This window comes from Delphinapterus leucas, chromosome 3 (assembly GCF_059928025.1).
Source record: "Delphinapterus leucas isolate spDelLeu-1000000601 "Yukka" chromosome 3, BTC_Dleu_Yukka2, whole genome shotgun sequence".
NCBI classification, from domain to species: domain Eukaryota; kingdom Metazoa; phylum Chordata; class Mammalia; order Artiodactyla; family Monodontidae; genus Delphinapterus; species Delphinapterus leucas.
This window is the reverse complement of record NC_143131.1, coordinates 67,927,567-67,945,279: the sequence shown is the minus strand read 5'-3', so window position 1 is coordinate 67,945,279 and position 17,713 is coordinate 67,927,567. Positions and strand designations below refer to the sequence as shown.

The 17,713-nt window shown below is 38.8% G+C and overlaps 1 protein-coding gene across 1 annotated transcript in view; it reads left to right on the top strand.

The window, feature by feature from the left end:
• Positions 1–997: 997 nt before the first annotated feature.
• The window catches only part of HAPLN1 (hyaluronan and proteoglycan link protein 1), a 30,921-nt gene continuing 14,205 nt past the window's right edge, over positions 998–17,713 (top strand). Inside the window, exon 1 of the mRNA XM_030759641.2 lies at positions 998–1,222. Within this exon, the coding sequence (XP_030615501.1) occupies positions 1,123–1,222 (100 nt within the window). The 5' untranslated portion in view covers positions 998–1,122. The remainder of the gene's footprint in view (positions 1,223–17,713) is intronic.

Here is a 17,713-nt window from a genome sequence, read left to right as displayed (position 1 = left end):
ATTACTGTGCAATTTCAGTCTCAAAAATAGCCAAGTATTGTTAAGGCTGCTGTGTGCATGAGAGAAAAAGAAAGCTCTTGTTAATATCTGCCTCAGCTTCCACATTAAAAGAGGAGCTACACTGAAAATCTTGCCTGGCAAATACTGCAAAGGTCGTCTGGTTTGTATTATTTGGAATCACTTTTTGGTCCTTAGAATGACGAAGTTTTGGGGGGATTGTGTCCCTTTTTGTCAAATCGGTCTTGCAATAAAGGACAGCCAGGCGATGGCTCAGCCTCTTTCACTCAGGACTAGAGCTGCGCCTGGCTGTCTATTTCAGCTCTTTATTTGCTTAATTGCCCTGGGAGGCTGGCAGGAACGGTCCCTGCAGCCGTGGCTCTGCTGACTGCAGAGACCCTACCTGGCACTCCAAGTTGATGCGTCAGCATTTTAGGTAGAAATGAATGAAAAATCAATCAGGATGACTGCACTGGTAGCATGCACAACTCTAACCTAGTTTGTCTATAATTTTCAACTATTCACCATAGACCCAAGCAGTGTTTAAGATGGTGAGTCTGTAACAAATGTGCTGCTTCTGTTTAATCAGGCATTTTTGTGTGTGTCCTCTTTTCTATTTAGAACAAGCAAATCTAACCTGCTTAGGAAGCCATATGTAAAATGAATGGATTCAGTTCCGAATTAAACCTGATGACAAATATTCATATGTAGCTGTATCAAACTGTGTTATTAACTTATACTTCAAATTCAGAGGTTTAAATGTTTTTGAAAAGTCTGTTTATATCCTTGCCACGTCTTTTTGTAACTTGCTATAACTCTCTACATCGAAACTATACTGTTCTAAATAAATTTCTAGATTTACAATTCTGCAAAGATAGAGTTAAACACTGTTTGGACTCTGGCTACATAAGAGAAATTGGAATTGTTCAAAGCTGCAGTCTTCAGCTCCCAAAGACAGCTACAGTAACTTTCTGAGCACATCGGGTTAAATATTTTTACAGACCCATTCTATGATGATAAGGCAGTAATAAGTTGTGCAGTGCAACACTCCAAAGGGTTCCAAATCTCACAAGCCTCTTTGTATGTGATGCTTTCACAGTGAAGAAGATTCTTTGGGCTACAAAGATGAATAGTCTACTTCTTCTGGTGCTGATTTCAATCTGCTGGGCCGATCATCATTCAGACAACTATACTGTAGATCATGACAGAGTTATTCACATCCAAGGTAAGAAAACACAGCTTCTCTTATGAAAGTCAAATCATTTCAAGTTACTTAGAGTTGAGATGCTTGGTTAGTGTTTCTTAATTTTAGTTCTGCTGCATTGACTTTTCCTTTCAGCGAATTGGTGAACATGCTCCCTGGCTTTTGAATGCTATTGCATTACAGTAGAGTTAAGAATCGGGGGACAATTAAAGTGGATTGGCTTAAGAATGTCCAGCTGCAGGGAGTTGATGCAATTGTTCAAGGCTTTTCAGTTGCTATCTTCTAAGTAGAATGGAGGGTAGAAAGTTTATTTAGAGGCAAGGCAAAAGCGGGGTGGGGGGGGAGAAATAGGAAGTAAAACTTAAGATGTAAGGTCATTTTGTTAGAATCATCATTAAGAAAAACATGAAAATGAAAGTCAGACAAGCTAAGGTTCAGGAAAAAGTAACTTACCCTATTAAAATCTCCTTCGGTAAAGCTTTAGTTCCCATAGACCAATGTATTGCCCTGCATATTTCTTTCCAGCTCAGCTGAATCCTAAGCCTGGGAGCTGTAGCAGGATTTGAGGCTGCAGTACAATGCAGCTATTTCCTCAGCCCCAGCTTCAGATGAGGGACATCCTGCGTTAAGAAAGCTAAGAGACTTAGCTTTCAATAAGACTTAGCTTTCAATGTTGCATTTCAATGCAATAAGAAAAATATAATACTAAAGGAGCTGGAGCTTCTCTCTTTGCCCTTGTATGCTGAATAATTAAAATAAGAATTACAGGATTTAACAGTTTAAACATATGATGGTATGAATTTTAGATGAACTCAGTTTGGGGACCAGAGGCATTATAAGTTTGCTAAGAGACATAAAACATCAAGTTACAGCTTCAAGGTCAAAAGTGTAGTCTCAGAAAATCGCATCCACTGTTGAAAAGTATGACTTGTGAAGGTCAAATGACAGTGTAGGTCTGGCTGGAAGTATTTTCCTGCATGTATTACAACTACCCAGATAGAATTCTGAATTTGACAAAGTCTAGCTATTTTAGGCATTTCTCTTTCAGTTCTCTTTGTTTCTAACAGCTTTACGATTTTCACTGTTGGACCATAAAAAGGAATTACATAATCATAAGTTTTACTATGCAAGCTGCTGACTCAGCTGTTTCCTTTACTATATATAGTAGAATCAAAGCTGTTTCCCAGAGACTTAAGATATTTACACATAGAGATTTCTGATGGGGGAGAACATCCTTTTAACATCAAGTCACAGAGGTTTTAAATCCAATGGAGGATTAACCTTTAGCAATGGTTTCAAGCCATTACTAGACTAGATACCTGTTATTGATGTATAAATCATTTAGTCTAATTTCATGCAGAGTATAAAAATATTATTTTAAAACTATATTAACATTTTAAAAGTTACTCCTGAAGGAAGCCTGTAAGTCAGACTCAAGTTTTCTCAGCAAGGAAAACTTCTGTTGCTCCAGTCTTTCCATTCCCATATACTCTGTTGAAATTTAGTGCAAAGGAATTGCTGACACAAGGTATCAGAATTATCCAGATTATTTGCCTACACTATCCAATTTTTTAAAAAATGACTTGCTAGTCCACTTCATTTTAATTGTAAATTCATGTTCTTAGAAAGTTGCTCTGAGCTTTCAAGTAATAAAACTACTACAACAACAACAACAACAAAAAACCAACTACAAGGCCTACATTTTGCTTGTGGAAATTAACACTGAAATGTGATTTGGGTCAATATTATGATGCTATGTCCATAGTTGAAATTTTTTAAAAAATTGCTCTAAATACCTGTTCTCATTAGTTTTTATCCAACAAAAAGTTTTCTTTTTACTTTATTATAGCATTCAGATTGAACTTTCATGTTCTCAGCCCTTCAGAGAAACACTTCCAAATGGCCTGCCATAATTTCAGTTGCCTTTTATAACACAAAAATAAACCCATAGCACAGCAGATAATCATTAAAGCAGATAACCTTCATTACTTACATACTGGATTATTTTCTCATATTTAAAACTTTTATTTATCAAACACAGCCCTCCAAAAACAAAACAAAAACATGGCCCAGAAGGAATTTAAGGGAGCTGAAGGCTTCATAAAATTTTATAAGAATTTTGCAATCAAATGATTAAATTAGTAATCTGAATCTCAAATTCCCAAATTGTACTGATAAGCAGTATGAGCTTCTCTCAGTGACAGAAAATTATTCAAACTTCGTGTTACTACAAAAACACCTTTTCTACCTCTCATTTGTAATTAATTTTTTATTTTTGTACCTCAAGTTTCCCAGGCTTAAATAATACCAGGGGAATAATGCACATAATCCTCAAATTCTCCTTGGCTGCCTTGATAAAGATGCTGAACACTTTGTTAGCACGTTCTTAACTCTTATGCATAAGAGTTACCTAATTATTTTTTCTGAAGGCTTCCTCCTTATCTAGTTGTGGGAGATTCTATAGAGATATAGGCAAAAAAAAATTTTTAATCTGGCTTAAAAAAAAAAAGTCAGAATACCAGGGGAAAAAATGGCAAGTATAGATTCCTGGGCAAAGTGTTTCTATTGAAAAGCTTTAGATAAAATTGCACTTGTACTAATTCACTTCCTTTAATTTTTTTATTGAATCAACTTGATTATATAAGAAAGTAAACTACACTTGTCCATGGAGTCTGCTAAAAATTTGCGATCAAGGTATCAGCTTCTGTATCATATACTGTTCGCAGTGTGGGGGATAGTAATTTCCTCAAATACTTCTACAGGAAGAGATAACTGCTGTTGACATTGTCTCTATAACAATCTCAACTAACGGATTATACTCCTCATTTCATGATGTGCCTAGTCAAACAACTTCTCAATCCTTTGAAACTTGAGTTCATTAGGAAGAATTTTATATGGAGTACTAAATCACACAAAAGCACAGTTTTTAAAATATTTGGATCTGTTCTAAAAAAACTCTTTGTAGACTTTCAATTACCAGTAGAAGTTCACAGATGATGAATATACTTTGTAAAATACAACTTTTACGAAGACGTTTATATGGACAGCAGAGAAATTTTATGACCGTTTGCCTATTAACAATTATAGTTATACTGAATACATAACCGCCTGATCTTATCCATGTCAGCGATCCAGTGTTTCCTGCCTCTGGCATTCCAAGTGCAGGTCTTCTGATGACAAGTTCAGGAGTTTTTCCCCTAATCCCAGTTACTGGCTTTAGACCTTGGGCAGTTTACTTAATCTCTTCAAGTCTCAGTTATCTCATGTATAGAATTGGGTATAATCACTGTTATTCTATAAAGCTTTGTGAGAATTAAATTAGATAATATATGGAAAAGTGCTTAGTACCCAGAACACAATAAGCACCAGTAGGTGATAGTTGTTATCGCCATGTTGATTATTTCTTCACTGTCACGGAAAACTGATTTTTAAATAGAAAAAGGAGCACAAATACTGGTGGGAAAAGGTCATGCTTTTCAAATTCATTTGCTAGCAGAACCGTATCATTACCTTAGTTCTAATGAAGTAAACATTTTATAAATTGCCTTCTTTGCCCTCCTTAATTCCAGTTTTAAATTTCTCCAATGGTATTAAACATTATCTGATCACTTTTACTTTCCGTGTAGAAAATGAAGCTTTCCAAACTTAAGTAATATTCCCCTTAATATACTGAGTAGGTGAACACAAATAAGCTACATTAAATTTTTTAAAAGAATAATAAGAGGAAATCTTAAGAGATGAAAACAGTTCCCTTCTTTATAATAAGTAAAACTTACGGTTACTTTTCTCAAAAGATAAAGCAATTAGATTTTTTTAAAGAAAGAGTTGTCAGAAGTTCATCTCTGTGGGTGGCAAAAATAATGGAGATCTAGAATCCCTCGCAGAAGTAGACACTCTCCACTCAATGTGGTTGGTTCCCCCTTCTTGTGCCCCAAACCACTCTTCCATTCTAGCTTAGCATCAGACTGTCAGCTTTGTAACACTCCAGCTATACAGTAGTGCCTGGCACATACTAGGTGCTTAATATATGTGCTGAATACATGAATGAGTGCAATGAGACACTTCTAAATTACCACTCTTGTAATGAGCACTTCTCAAGTCCTGTGGCATCCATGGCATTTAGCAACACATGACACATTGTGTGGGCCTAATGTACATTAATAGATCACTGCTTTCATTGTGTAATGTTGGCATAAAGTAAATCATAGTTTACAGAATTTAAGAACTTAAAAGGACTTTAATATAGATCATTGAGATCAATACGCCATTGTATAAATGAGGAAATCAAGACCCAGCACTTAAATGTTGCTTGGCCCAGGCTGCATGGCTGATGAGAAGTTTCTCTTGGCTAACCCCCTTCTTCAAATCTGGGATCATTTTTCACCTTCTTTTTTTTTTTTTTTTTTTTTTTGCGGTACGCGGACCTCTCACTGTTGTGGCCTCTCCGCGGCATGTGGGATCTTCCCGGACTGGGGCACGAACCCGCATCCCCTGCATTGGCAGGCGGACTCTCAACCACTGCGCCACCAGGGAAGCCCTCACCTTCTTAATGAATGCACCCTGACTACTGTGCTCTTCCCCTCCTCTGGCATCCCTGTCTACCTCTGATCTTCTTTTCCTTTTCTCTGTAGTCCTAGATATCTACTTTCCTTATTTTTATGCAATTGTTTGTGTCCATCTCTGCCACAAGAACATGTATCAGCTCCACGAGGGCAGGGATCTTTGTCTGATGTATCCCAGTCACCTAAACTAATACTGGGCACATAGTATAGGTAATCAATACATTTGTTAAATAAATTCAGGGCCAAAATCTAGGAACTTTTCCTAATCAAGTCCTAGTCAGTCTTTCCAAATCTCAGGAAACTTTACAGTTTGTACGATGAGAGGCAGCAGATAAGGAAGAGGATTCTGAGTTTCTATAGCAATTTTTGTTTGGTCATTTTTTATCGCTCCCACACTGCGCATAGCGTCTTACAATCCAGGAGAATCCACCAGAGGCAGGATGCAGCAATCCTCCTAATGTGTGCACGAAGCTTTGAAGAGTATTTGATTTACATTTGGTCACTGCAATGCTATCGTGTTCCTTATGTAATATCTGCAGAGTTGGGATCTGGTGGTGCAGAGAGGATCAAAAGGAGTGAAGTGATTTTAATAATGGATGATCATAAACCATCTACAGAACCAAAGTTTAATGGGAGAGCTAGAAAAGCATTCTCTCTTCCACTTAAAACTTGTCTGGACTCAGACTCCATGAGTCTGTTTACTAAAAGTTAAATTATAATTTATTTTTTTCTTTTCCAGGCAGAGTACACTGTCTGCAGCTACAAATGCAAAATCCATGAATATCAACTATGTTTTCCAAACTGCATTTGGCTAAATGCATACACTGTTAATAATACTGTCTAGAAATTACGAGCTATAAAATATTAGAGAATTTCATCATGAAATTATAAAAATTAGCAACATCCTAATTCTAAACTCTCTTCTTAACTTACCATAGGATGTGAAACCAAATATGTTAATAAGAACCTACTGCTTTAAACACAGCCTTATCATTTGACCAGAATATCACCATATAAATACAGTAAATAAAACCAAGAGAAGAAGGAAAATGTATATAGGCATATACATACATATGTAAAAATACTGCACACATACATATATACACTTATTTGGCCTGCTATAACAGAATACCATAGACTGGGTGGCTTATCAACAATAGAAATTGATTTCTCACAGTTCTGGAGGCTGGGAAGTCCCAGATCATGGTGCTGGCACATTTGGTGTCTGGTGAGAGCTGGCTTCCTAGTTCACAGATGGCTGTCTTTTCTCTGTGTCCTCACATGGCAGAAGGGGACAAGGGACCGCTCCTGGGTCCCTTATATAAGGGCACTAATTCCATTCATGAGGGCTCCACCCTCATAACCTAATCACCTCCAAAGGCCGCACCTCCAAATATCATCACACTGGGAATCAGGTTTCAACATATGAATTTGGGAGGGGGGGCACAAATGTGTCATCTACAGTAAGCACCTTAATAGGCATTGGGAATAGAATGATGACCAAAACTCACAGTCTTTGTCTTCATCAAGCTTATGATCTAGTGAAAGGCAGACATTACTATGAATATAGAACTACTAACTGTGATAACTGCCATTCAATAAAGCAGTTTCTTTAAATTATAGGTATAAGTCAAACATGGCAATAATTTTCCTCAACTATATAGTTGGTACACTAGGTACACACACACACACATACAGTTTATACATTTATACACACATACACAACGGTTATAAATAGGAAAAGCAAGGAATGAAATGCAACTTTGCATTTGCTAGCCCATTGCCCAGTCTTCTGTGCATTTGTGTGTCCTTTTGAAATAATCTACTCATTCGGGCATTTGCTAAACATTGGCCTTCTTTGTGCAAAATACTGAGTTATTCTCTATGGAAGAACAAACCATCTCCTCAATGAGCTTAATGACAATATTATCGGGGCGACAAAGATGACAAAAAACAATAAAATAAGTGTTATATAGAGGCTGAAATATGAAGAAAAGAATAATTAGTTACCAAACAAAAATATCCTACTATTTAGAATTTTGTATTCATACTCACTTTTTAAACCCATAAAATACACCTTAAGAATATTTCTAAACTTGTTGTAGAGTAGCCTAAAATGCTGAATTCTATGTTACTCTATAATGCATCTATTAAAACAATGAATTTTAGAATATTTCCAGGTATAAAAGCCTATATTTAATAATATTTTCAGGTAGCAACAAATTCACACTAACAGCCATTGCGTTCTCTGTTCCATCCTGAGTGCTGAAATTGGCAAATTATGCAGGAAGCCAATGACTGTTTGGAAACTTTCCCAAAGCTTTTTTTTTTCCCCCCAGAAAAATCCATTAAATAGAGAAGCCTTTTTCTTTGGTTGCAGCTTTGCTGGAACCAGTGTTGACTCAGCTAAAGCACTGACCTATAGCTGAATGGATTAATGTTAAAGTAATTTCAACATGCTATATTTCTCTGACTTTCTCAGCTACCAAGAAAGAATAGTTAGATTTCTTTATTGCTTTGGCTCTTTATTTTAAATGGAAAATGGAAACTACTCTTTTAGGAATGTATTTTGGAGTGCAAAAATCTACCAAAGTGCTAAGTTAAAATATTTAATTAAGAGGTATCAAAGTGAAAATAGGGGGTGGGAGGGGATCTTTGTTACAGAAATATTTTTATTTCAAAATGAAGACACTGAAAGCATAAGAAATCTAAAAGTTCTATACAAATCACTTCGAAAACATTTTGTGTATTTTGTATTGCTACAATGTAGTAGCAACACTACATATGTTCTCAAAAATGATTATCAAGTAGTCAGTACAAATTGGAGCCATTTTAATCTTCTTTTAATTAAACACCTTGGTTGCTTGACTTGAGTGCTTACTCGATAACTAATTACCACATGTATAAGCTCTGAGTAGTATGTTTTTACATACTCAAGGATTATGCTGTGAAATGTACTAAAGAATATTAAGTTAAACAAGAATTCTACCTACCTTTCCCACACACTGTCCACTCAAACAAGACAAGGACATTAAGGATAAAAACACAGAAAGACCATAGTCCATCAAGTACAAAATTAACAAACAAGTTAGAACAGGGAGCATTTACTACAGTCAAGGGTTCAGATTAGGTGAAGGGGGTGGAAAGAAGGGAGAGTCGTCTCTTGTTTCTAAAGAGAGGTCGTAAATTTAAAATAGAAACACCACTGAAAACATATCCTTGAAGTGAGGAGATTTCCACTTCTAGAGGATTCTATTTGAAGTGGTGTTTGTTTGCTTCCTTGCTTTGCCTTGTTCCTGGAAAGCATTGGAAATGACGTTTGTCCGATTGGCTCAGCGTTACTGAATGGTAGGGAAAGGCACAGATGAAACAGGTGAAAGGCATGTAAGTTAAAGACAGGTTTCCTTATAAACTACAGTATGTATTACATACAGTTTTTATTTTCTTAGTTATATGGCTACATTTTTTCACAATGGATTTATGATTATCTGTGACCAATAATATTGCTAGTAAAAAATAATGAACACTCACACAAGGGTTTTTTCCTTTTCTGTTTTTTGCTTTTTTCAAGAATAGAGAGGAAAATTCTAAAGTTTTCTTCCCTAGAATAATGTGGGTTATGAACAATTCTTATTTTCTCTTGAAAACTGTCATAAATTATACTGAAAGGTTTTAAATCTCCAGAATTTACATATGATTATTTTATGTTCTCACTTTGCCTTTTTTATCACACAATCATTAACGAAGGGTCTTAATTAGCTTAAAACACTGAAAAGCTGATTGGACGTTAATACTTCATAGAGATGTTTCCATGTAAACGGAATATCTTATTTTAAAAGATGTATGATATAACAGTTATTTATAGGCTGCCCATAATATATTAAAATCAAAGTGTGCTCCAAAACCAAGCTTTGGCCTCTTTTCTTATAACTATTTATTTGGCTTGCATATGTAATTGAATAAATAAAAACAAATGAACATATAAACAATAAATATAAAAGTGTTTTTAAGGGGGAAAATCTTGTGAGAGAGCCCCTAGGGGGCTGTAGGATGAACCCCATAGAGGGGAATTAGGAAGGGCTCTGTAGGCTGAGCTCTGAATAGTGAGCAGAAGCCTGTCACTTCAAAACCCAGGGACAGAGCATTCCAGGTAGAAAGAATGGGAAGTGCAAATTCTCTGAGATGGGAATAAACATGGTATTTTCAAACCAGAGAGAAGCTAAAGGGACTACAGCCTGGCAGTGGAGAGGGTGTGGTTTAAGATGAGACTGGAAGAGGAGGCATGAGTGAGACCATCGTACTTTTTATTTGGTTCAGAGTACAGAGTTCAGATTTTATTCTAAAAGTGCTTGAAAATGGCTAAAAGGTTTTGAGCAAAGGGATGATGTAATATGATTTACATGTACAAAAGACCAGGTGACTACTGGATTATGGTGGGTCAAGAGTAAAAGTGAGGAGACCTTTAGGAGGGTCTTGAGGTAGTTTAGGTGAGAAATCACGGTGGTGTGGCCCACGATGGTAGCAGTGGAGATGGACGGAGATGAACCAATTTGGAAAAAAAAAAAAAAAAATGAGGTAGAGATGGCAGCACTTGCTGACAGACTAGACGCAGGGATTAAGGGAAAGGGGCATATCAAACACACCTGCTAGATTTTGGCTTGAACAAATGGACAGATGACGGAGGCATAAAATGAACTGAGGAAGATTGGGAGAAGAACAAGTCTGGGCAGGACAGGAGGACTCAAAGTTATTTGTTTGGCATCCAGTATATGAGCAGCAGGTCATTGGATTTACTAGTTCGGAGCTCAGGAAAAAGTACACTGCTAGAAAGTTTTGGAATCACCAGCACATCAACATTTATAGCCATGGGACTAGATGAGATCACAGGAGAAGGAGGAAATGCAAGCAGAGACAAGGAGATCGCCCGGGTCTGAAATTCAGAAACCCTCAGCATCAACAGGTGGGATAAAGGAGGATTCAAAGGTCACATATTCACTTCCCAGAGTCTAAATCCTGATCGCTGATATGTGGTAATTTTTTTCCCCAGGTAACTTTTTAAAAAAATCTAAATTAATTGCAAGTATTTAAAAATAGGAGATATTCACATTAAAATGTGCATTTCTAGGGAATTCCCTGGTGGTCCAGTGGTTAGGACTCTGTGCTTTCACTGCCAAGAGCGTAAGGGCAGGGGTTTGATCCCTGGTCGGGGAAGTGGGATCCCACAGGCCACAAGGTGCAGCCAAAAAAAAAAAGTGTATTTCTAGCATCTGTTGAAAAATCCAAAGACCTGCTGCTTTTCAGCCTGCATTCCCATTGGACAACATCAGTGGGAACGAGTACCTGCTCCCCGTGAGCATGGAATGCGCGCACCCAGCAATGGTACAGTCCCTTTCACTCCTTGTGTTCTCAAGACCGTGGTGCTCCCTTCATGTTCACTCAGCCTTGCCCACCTGGGCTTTTGTGTTCGACTTACCTTTCATTTTGTTTCAGCACTAAACTTAATACTTGACACGTTATAGGCTATCAATTCATGATTGTTGATTAAGAATCAAAAGTTCCCTTTTGCCTCCAGAACTGACTCTGGATAGTACTATCTTGATACCTTTCAAACTAAGTGAAGACACTAACCATACCAATGTATAAAACCAACAGTGTCCTTTCTGCAAATTATGGATAACTTGACCTTACGTTTTACCACAACGAGGAAATGGTCTGAGCAGAGACAAGTAGATCCGAGCCCTCTACCACATAAAAACACATTTCTAATAATTAGGGACTGTTTGGTTAATTACAGCCTAATGAAGAAGAATGACGCATGCTAATGTTTCAGTTTCTCCACACCCTTTGAAAGAAGTCTGTATTACAGTCCTGGAAAGTATGATTCTTCAAAGATTGTCATTTACTATATTAGTAAAACATTCAAATTTTATTTTCTTATAATGTATTCCTTAATTTCTCTATATCTGTGATATTTTTTTTCTCAGACTAAAATAATAGAAATCAAATGCTATTTCTTTACTCACAAATCTTTGATAACATGCATAAATTTAAATTCTGAAAATTATTAGCAAGAGCAGACAACTCCGAGTTGACAAAGCTAGTATGACTGTCTCAAGTTTGGGGACCAGTTATATTGGACTTAACCAATGGCAATAATACTGATAAATAAATATTAGCATTTAAAACCACTTACTATGTGTGATACACAATAGAAACTTCATTACCTAGGTCATGTCATTTAGCCCTCACCACCACACTGTATAAAGGTGGTTATCCTCACTGAGGCTGAGAGAGGGTCTGTAGCTTGCCCCAGGTCGTATGGCTGTTAAGTGGTAAAGCTGAGATTCAAACTCACGCAGGCTGATTCCTCTGCTCCTGACCCACCAGGAACCGTACAGCCTCCATCTAAGCCTTCTCTGAAAAACTTCTGAGTGAAGCAGTGGGTAAAAACGGCTCCCATTTTATTCCATTCAACTGATATAATTATGTTCCAGAAGAAATCAAATCACTATGAAAAAAAGATTTGGTCTCAAGCCTTGGAGAAACTTTTCCTCAGGCCACCATAGTGATTCTGGAGAGCAGTTCAAGGAGCAAGGTGGGGTGACAGCTACCAATACACACATTCCACCTCTACACCCAAACGAAGACTTTCTTTTTTTTTTTTTTTTGCGGTACACAGGCCTCTCACTGTTGTGGCCTCTCCCGTTGCGGAGCACAGGCTCTGGACGCACAGGCTCAGTGGCCATGGCTCACGGGCCCAGCCACTCCGCGGCATGTGGGATCTTCCTGGACCGGGGCACGAACCCGTGTCCCCTGCATCGGCAGGCGGACTCTCAACCACTGCGCCACCAGGGAAGCCCCCGAAGACTTACTGGAACCCCCAAGGAAAGTGAGGAGGAAGCAGGAAGAAGCTGGATTAGATACAGGGTTTTTTTTGAAAAGGCTTTAAGGTGGTGGTCCTGAAATGAGCTCCTATTCTACTAAGAACCACTAGATTAGGAAAATCATCATCAGTGTTGAGATGCGAGTTTTCAGGAATCAGTACTTTCTAGGAACTGTCTTCTGAAAGAGCACAGGAAAGAAGAAAATGTCGATGACAGAAGCTGGTTTGCATACCCGGCACACTTTGGACACTCAGTAAATGTTTGCTAGTAACAGCCAACATTTACTGGGCACTCAGGGTACCAGGCACTAGGCTAAGCTCTCAGCGTATCACGTCCTTTAACCCTCACAAGAACCCTGCAAAGAAGGTGGCTGAACTCCATTTTACGGATGAGAAAACTGAGCACATAAAGGTTAGGTGACACCAGGTAAGAGGCACAGTCCACACGCTTAACCAATAAACTATAGCTGCTGCGAAAATAGATGAAACAATAATGAATGTGGAAAGACAAAAGCCACAAAGAATTTAGTAGAACAGAGCTAAACACCTTCTTCACACTTTACTTCTTCCTGGTTGAAAAAGATGAAGAAAAAGGAATTAAAAAGAGACAATAGTTTTCAAGATAGTAACCCAGTTTCAGGTTTACGTCTCAGAACACAGATTTTTGAACTACGTTCAATGGACGCCCTAGAACTACATGGAGGCTCTTGATGCCCATTTCCTGCAAAGAAGCTCACATTTTATATGGCAAAGATCTGTCTAAAGTATCCTCTGGGGAGAAAAGTTTCCACTGTCCCTGAAAAAACCTTCAGGCTCTAAAATAGTGATAGCACTTATCCTTATTTTTTTACTATGAAACTTGGATATAATAACATGGTACACATTCATGATCAACATCACCCGAAACAACACTATATGTTGGTGTTGGGTTGTCTCCCATCACAGAATCAATTTAGCTCTAAGGCAAGTGTTGGGCTGCACCCCACAGGCCTACAAGCCCTGTACCTGCCCAGCTTCAAGACTGAAGAAAGAGCCCAGAGTCAGCAACAGAGACATCAACAGTTTAATGGATTGGGGAGCTTACACATCTGAAGCAAGGTCCTGGAGCGACACCCCACTGTGTGTGGCAGAGGGCAGGCAGGACCTGGCTACAGTCTTAGCTCCCCAGGGAGAGGGGAGGTTACCATTTTTAGGGGGAAATGATGTCAGGTTGGTTCATCAGTTACCAGGGAAACCAGAAGAGGAATACACCCCTCATCTCCCCTTTGATAAGCTATCATGGTGGAGACGTTCTGATCTAAAGCTAGAATAATGATTAGCTGGGGCCTGGGGCAACTGTGTAGGAAGGTGAGTCATGAGAGTAGGGAGTAGGTGAAGCAGGCACTGGTCGAGCAGGGGATGTACAGAAAGCAAGAGAACAGCCATCTTGAGTGGTCTGACCATACAGGAAGGAAGCTGGACGTGGTCAATACCTAAGGGAATGCTCCACAGCACATCACATCAGATAATGCAGGTCACATACCATTTAAGGAAACTGGAAACACAATTCTAGTAATCTGGTTCAGCTGTAGATTGATAGGAACAAGCAGGGCACAATGACTATACAGTGTTTAGAGAGCAGGTAGGCCCCGGCAGAGGGTGGAGGGGTGTTGGGAGGAGTATGTTCCTGTAGCCTGTGAGGCCAAAAGACAGGGTCACAGAGGGTGAGAAACAGCAGTAATCACTTTACAGCAAAGAGCAATCTTCACTTACCTTATTTTCAGCTTTGGACTCTTCCTTTATAGTCAAAACTAGAAGACAGTCAGTACCTTTGTCGGTGGTATCTTAAAGGAATTGAAAAAACGAGGTAAAATTTTCACGTTTTGAAGACCTGTTTAAACATAACATTATTATTATTAACAGAGCCATAGGTCTTCTCCAGAAATATAATCTTGCAATTATAACAATATACTGCAATTCTGGCTACAAGCTTCTTCTACCAGCTTCTTGTGTGTATTTCTAGAGACACTTTAGGGAAAGTTTTTTGTTTATCTTTGTCAATTAAGTTTTTTGTTACTTTTTTTCAACCATTTTTAATATTTTTATTCCATTTCTACTTAGGGCGTGCACAGGTGATACGTGCACACAGTTCAAAAATTTTTAAATATGGGAGTATACACAGTGAAAATAGCCCAGGAGCTCTCAACCCAGACATCTACCTTTTCTTTCCACAGGCTACCATGGTTATTAGTTTCATGGGTTTCTAGTGATTCCTTCAGATATAGTTTATGTAAGTATACATATTTCTTTCCAAGTTACACAAATGGTAAGAAGCACACATATTCTTATATGTCTTCAGGTCAGCATTTGAACTCCAGGTAAAAGCAAAGATGGGCCAGGGATAAATACAACAGGATTTCAAACCCAAGTCAAGTAGTAGAGGGCAGAGGGCAGCCATGGATCCTCCTTAAAGCTTCTTTCCTGCCCTCTTCAGGTCACCCTTCCTGAAGTGCTGAGTCATAGAGGAGAGACTCAGAGTCTTTACATTGAGGAACAGCTGGGCAAGAAACTAAAGCTCTGTCTCTGATAAATGAAAAGCCCTCTGAAAGGACAGTAAAGACTAGATGGAGAGAGAGAGGGGCAGAGGGGAGGGTCCTTGTGAACATGTCTGATGCAAAGCTGACAAGACACAGCAGAGTCAAGACCACTGACGGGAGCTTCTGGCTCCCAGTGAGCAACACCGGGAACAATGGGATTTACTCCAGTCTGAAGGAAACAAAACACAGTCGCCCCTCAGTGTCCACTGGAGATTCGTTCCAAGACTCAACTCCAATACCAGAATCCTCAGATGCTCAAGTCCCCTGTATAAAATGTTGCAGTATTTGCACCTAGCCTACAGGCATCATCCCTTATAATACCTAAAACAATGTAAATGTTGCTATGTAAATAGCTGTAAATACAATGTAAATGCTATGTAAATACTTAGGCAAGAAGCAAATTGAAGTTTTGCTTTTCAGAGCTTTCTGGAATGTTGTTTTCAAATATTTTCTATCTCTGATTGGTTGAATCCCAAATGAGGCACACACAGATACAGAGGGCTGACTGTAATTATAAACAGTTAAAGATTAATGAGTAAGATAATTTTTTCCTAAATTATGTATCCTACTCAAATGTAATGTGTAAGATGAGAGACCAATGTCTAAATTATGTTCTTTTTAAATATTGTGTCTTTAATATGTATCTTTACCCGTTTTTATAAAGTGTTTTCATTTTAGAGCAATATGGTATAAAGCAAGGGCCGGGGTCTATGTCTACTGCCATAGCTGAGCACAGCCTCTGGGAGGCATTCGTCTATTTCAGTCACAGACACTTATCACATGCCAGGCACTATTTTGATGCTGGAGGAACAATATAACAAGACGTGGACTAGGGAGACAGAGTGACTGTTTTCAGTAGACTGTGGTAAGCACAACGAGAAGGATACACATCCAGCCTGGTTGCTCATCATCGGGCAGGTTGGCTACCCTAAAGGAAGTAACAGCTTCCAAAGTGTTAGTCTTACACATCTCAACCCACCAAAGTGATAACAGATGCCACAAAAATAAGGAACTATCTTTAAAACCTCGTGCAGCATTTTCAAATGACTCATCATGGAGCTGGTGCTTGAGTGTCCGCCTACTCGTTTGGAATGTCAGGGAGGAATTAGTTTTTCATTTGGAGTGATGAAAAAGTTTTGGAAATAGATGGTGATGGTGGTTGTGATCGCAGATGGCCTCGGCCTGCAGCAGCTTGAAGCAGGATTTCAGGTCCCCGGCCAGAGACTGAAGTCAGGCCAAGGCAGCGAGGACGGGGAATCCTCGCCACTAGACCACCAAGGCCAGTGGCCAGTGACAAGGCCCCTGGCCCGTCGGCTTTGTAGAAATGAACTTCCACGAAGAGGCGGAAAGTAGAGAAACAAGTGTTTATTAGGAAGAAAAAGAATATGTGTGAATAGACACACACACACACTTGAAGGACTCAGAGAGAGACTCGCGCCCTCGTAGTAGTTTGAATCACTTACATGGGGCATTTCTTCTGGGTTTCCTCTGGCCAATCTTGCTTTGCCTGGTTCTGAGTCCATCTTTGGTTTGTCTCAGGGTCCTCCCCTGTATGCGTGCACATCTCTTAGCCAGGATGGATTCTAGCGAAGAGGCCTATGGGTAGGTTGACATCACCTACTATGGGGTGGCACTCCCTCCCTTTTTGACCCGAGGAGCCTTTCTGCACAGGTGTAGTCGGGGAGGTCTCCCTGACCTCAAGAATGAAAAATATGTGGTCTCTGTACCTCTTACCTGGGCAGGCTCAGCTTCTCCTCGCTCCCGCTGTTATCTTCATCTTGAAGTCTCTCTCCAGAGGGGACAAACTCCAGCTGCTCAGCCTGTGGCCCATCTATCTCCTGCCTCAGTTGCACAACAATGTGAAAGTAATTAATGCCACTGAATCACACACTTAAAAATGGTTAAAATGGCAAATTTTATGTTATGTGTATTTTACCACAATAAAGAAATCAAATGATGGTGGTAGAATTTTTTCTTGGGAGGGGAGTATTTTTTTGTCTTTGTTTAACCATCTTAAATATGTTCCTCAGTTTTGTTTGTTTGGGTTCTTTTTACATTTTATTGGTCTAGGAAATCCAAAAGTCTGGAGGCTCCTTCATTATACACCAGTGAGAAAGTAACCAACACCAAGACTGGTTATTTTGTACAATCCAAAAAGTTATTTATTTTTAAAAGACAAACTTTGACCCATAACACCTTTTTCTTTTTTTTTCTTTCTGTTACCTCTATTTCTTTGGCAATGAACTGCCGCCCCCCCCCCAAATGTTTAAACTTTTAATAGAACTAAGAACAATAGGTAATAGTCCAAAACCATACTTCTAAATTGTTTTTGTCCTATTGTTTAAAAGATTTCATCTAAATTACAGAGTGATACAACAATCAGCTTTTCGGTCATGCCATTGCTTTCATCATTTGGTGAAACTGAATGATGTCCTCTGGATTTCACAGCAGACTGTAAAATAATAATGAAGCCCTGCTGTTTCCCCTGGAG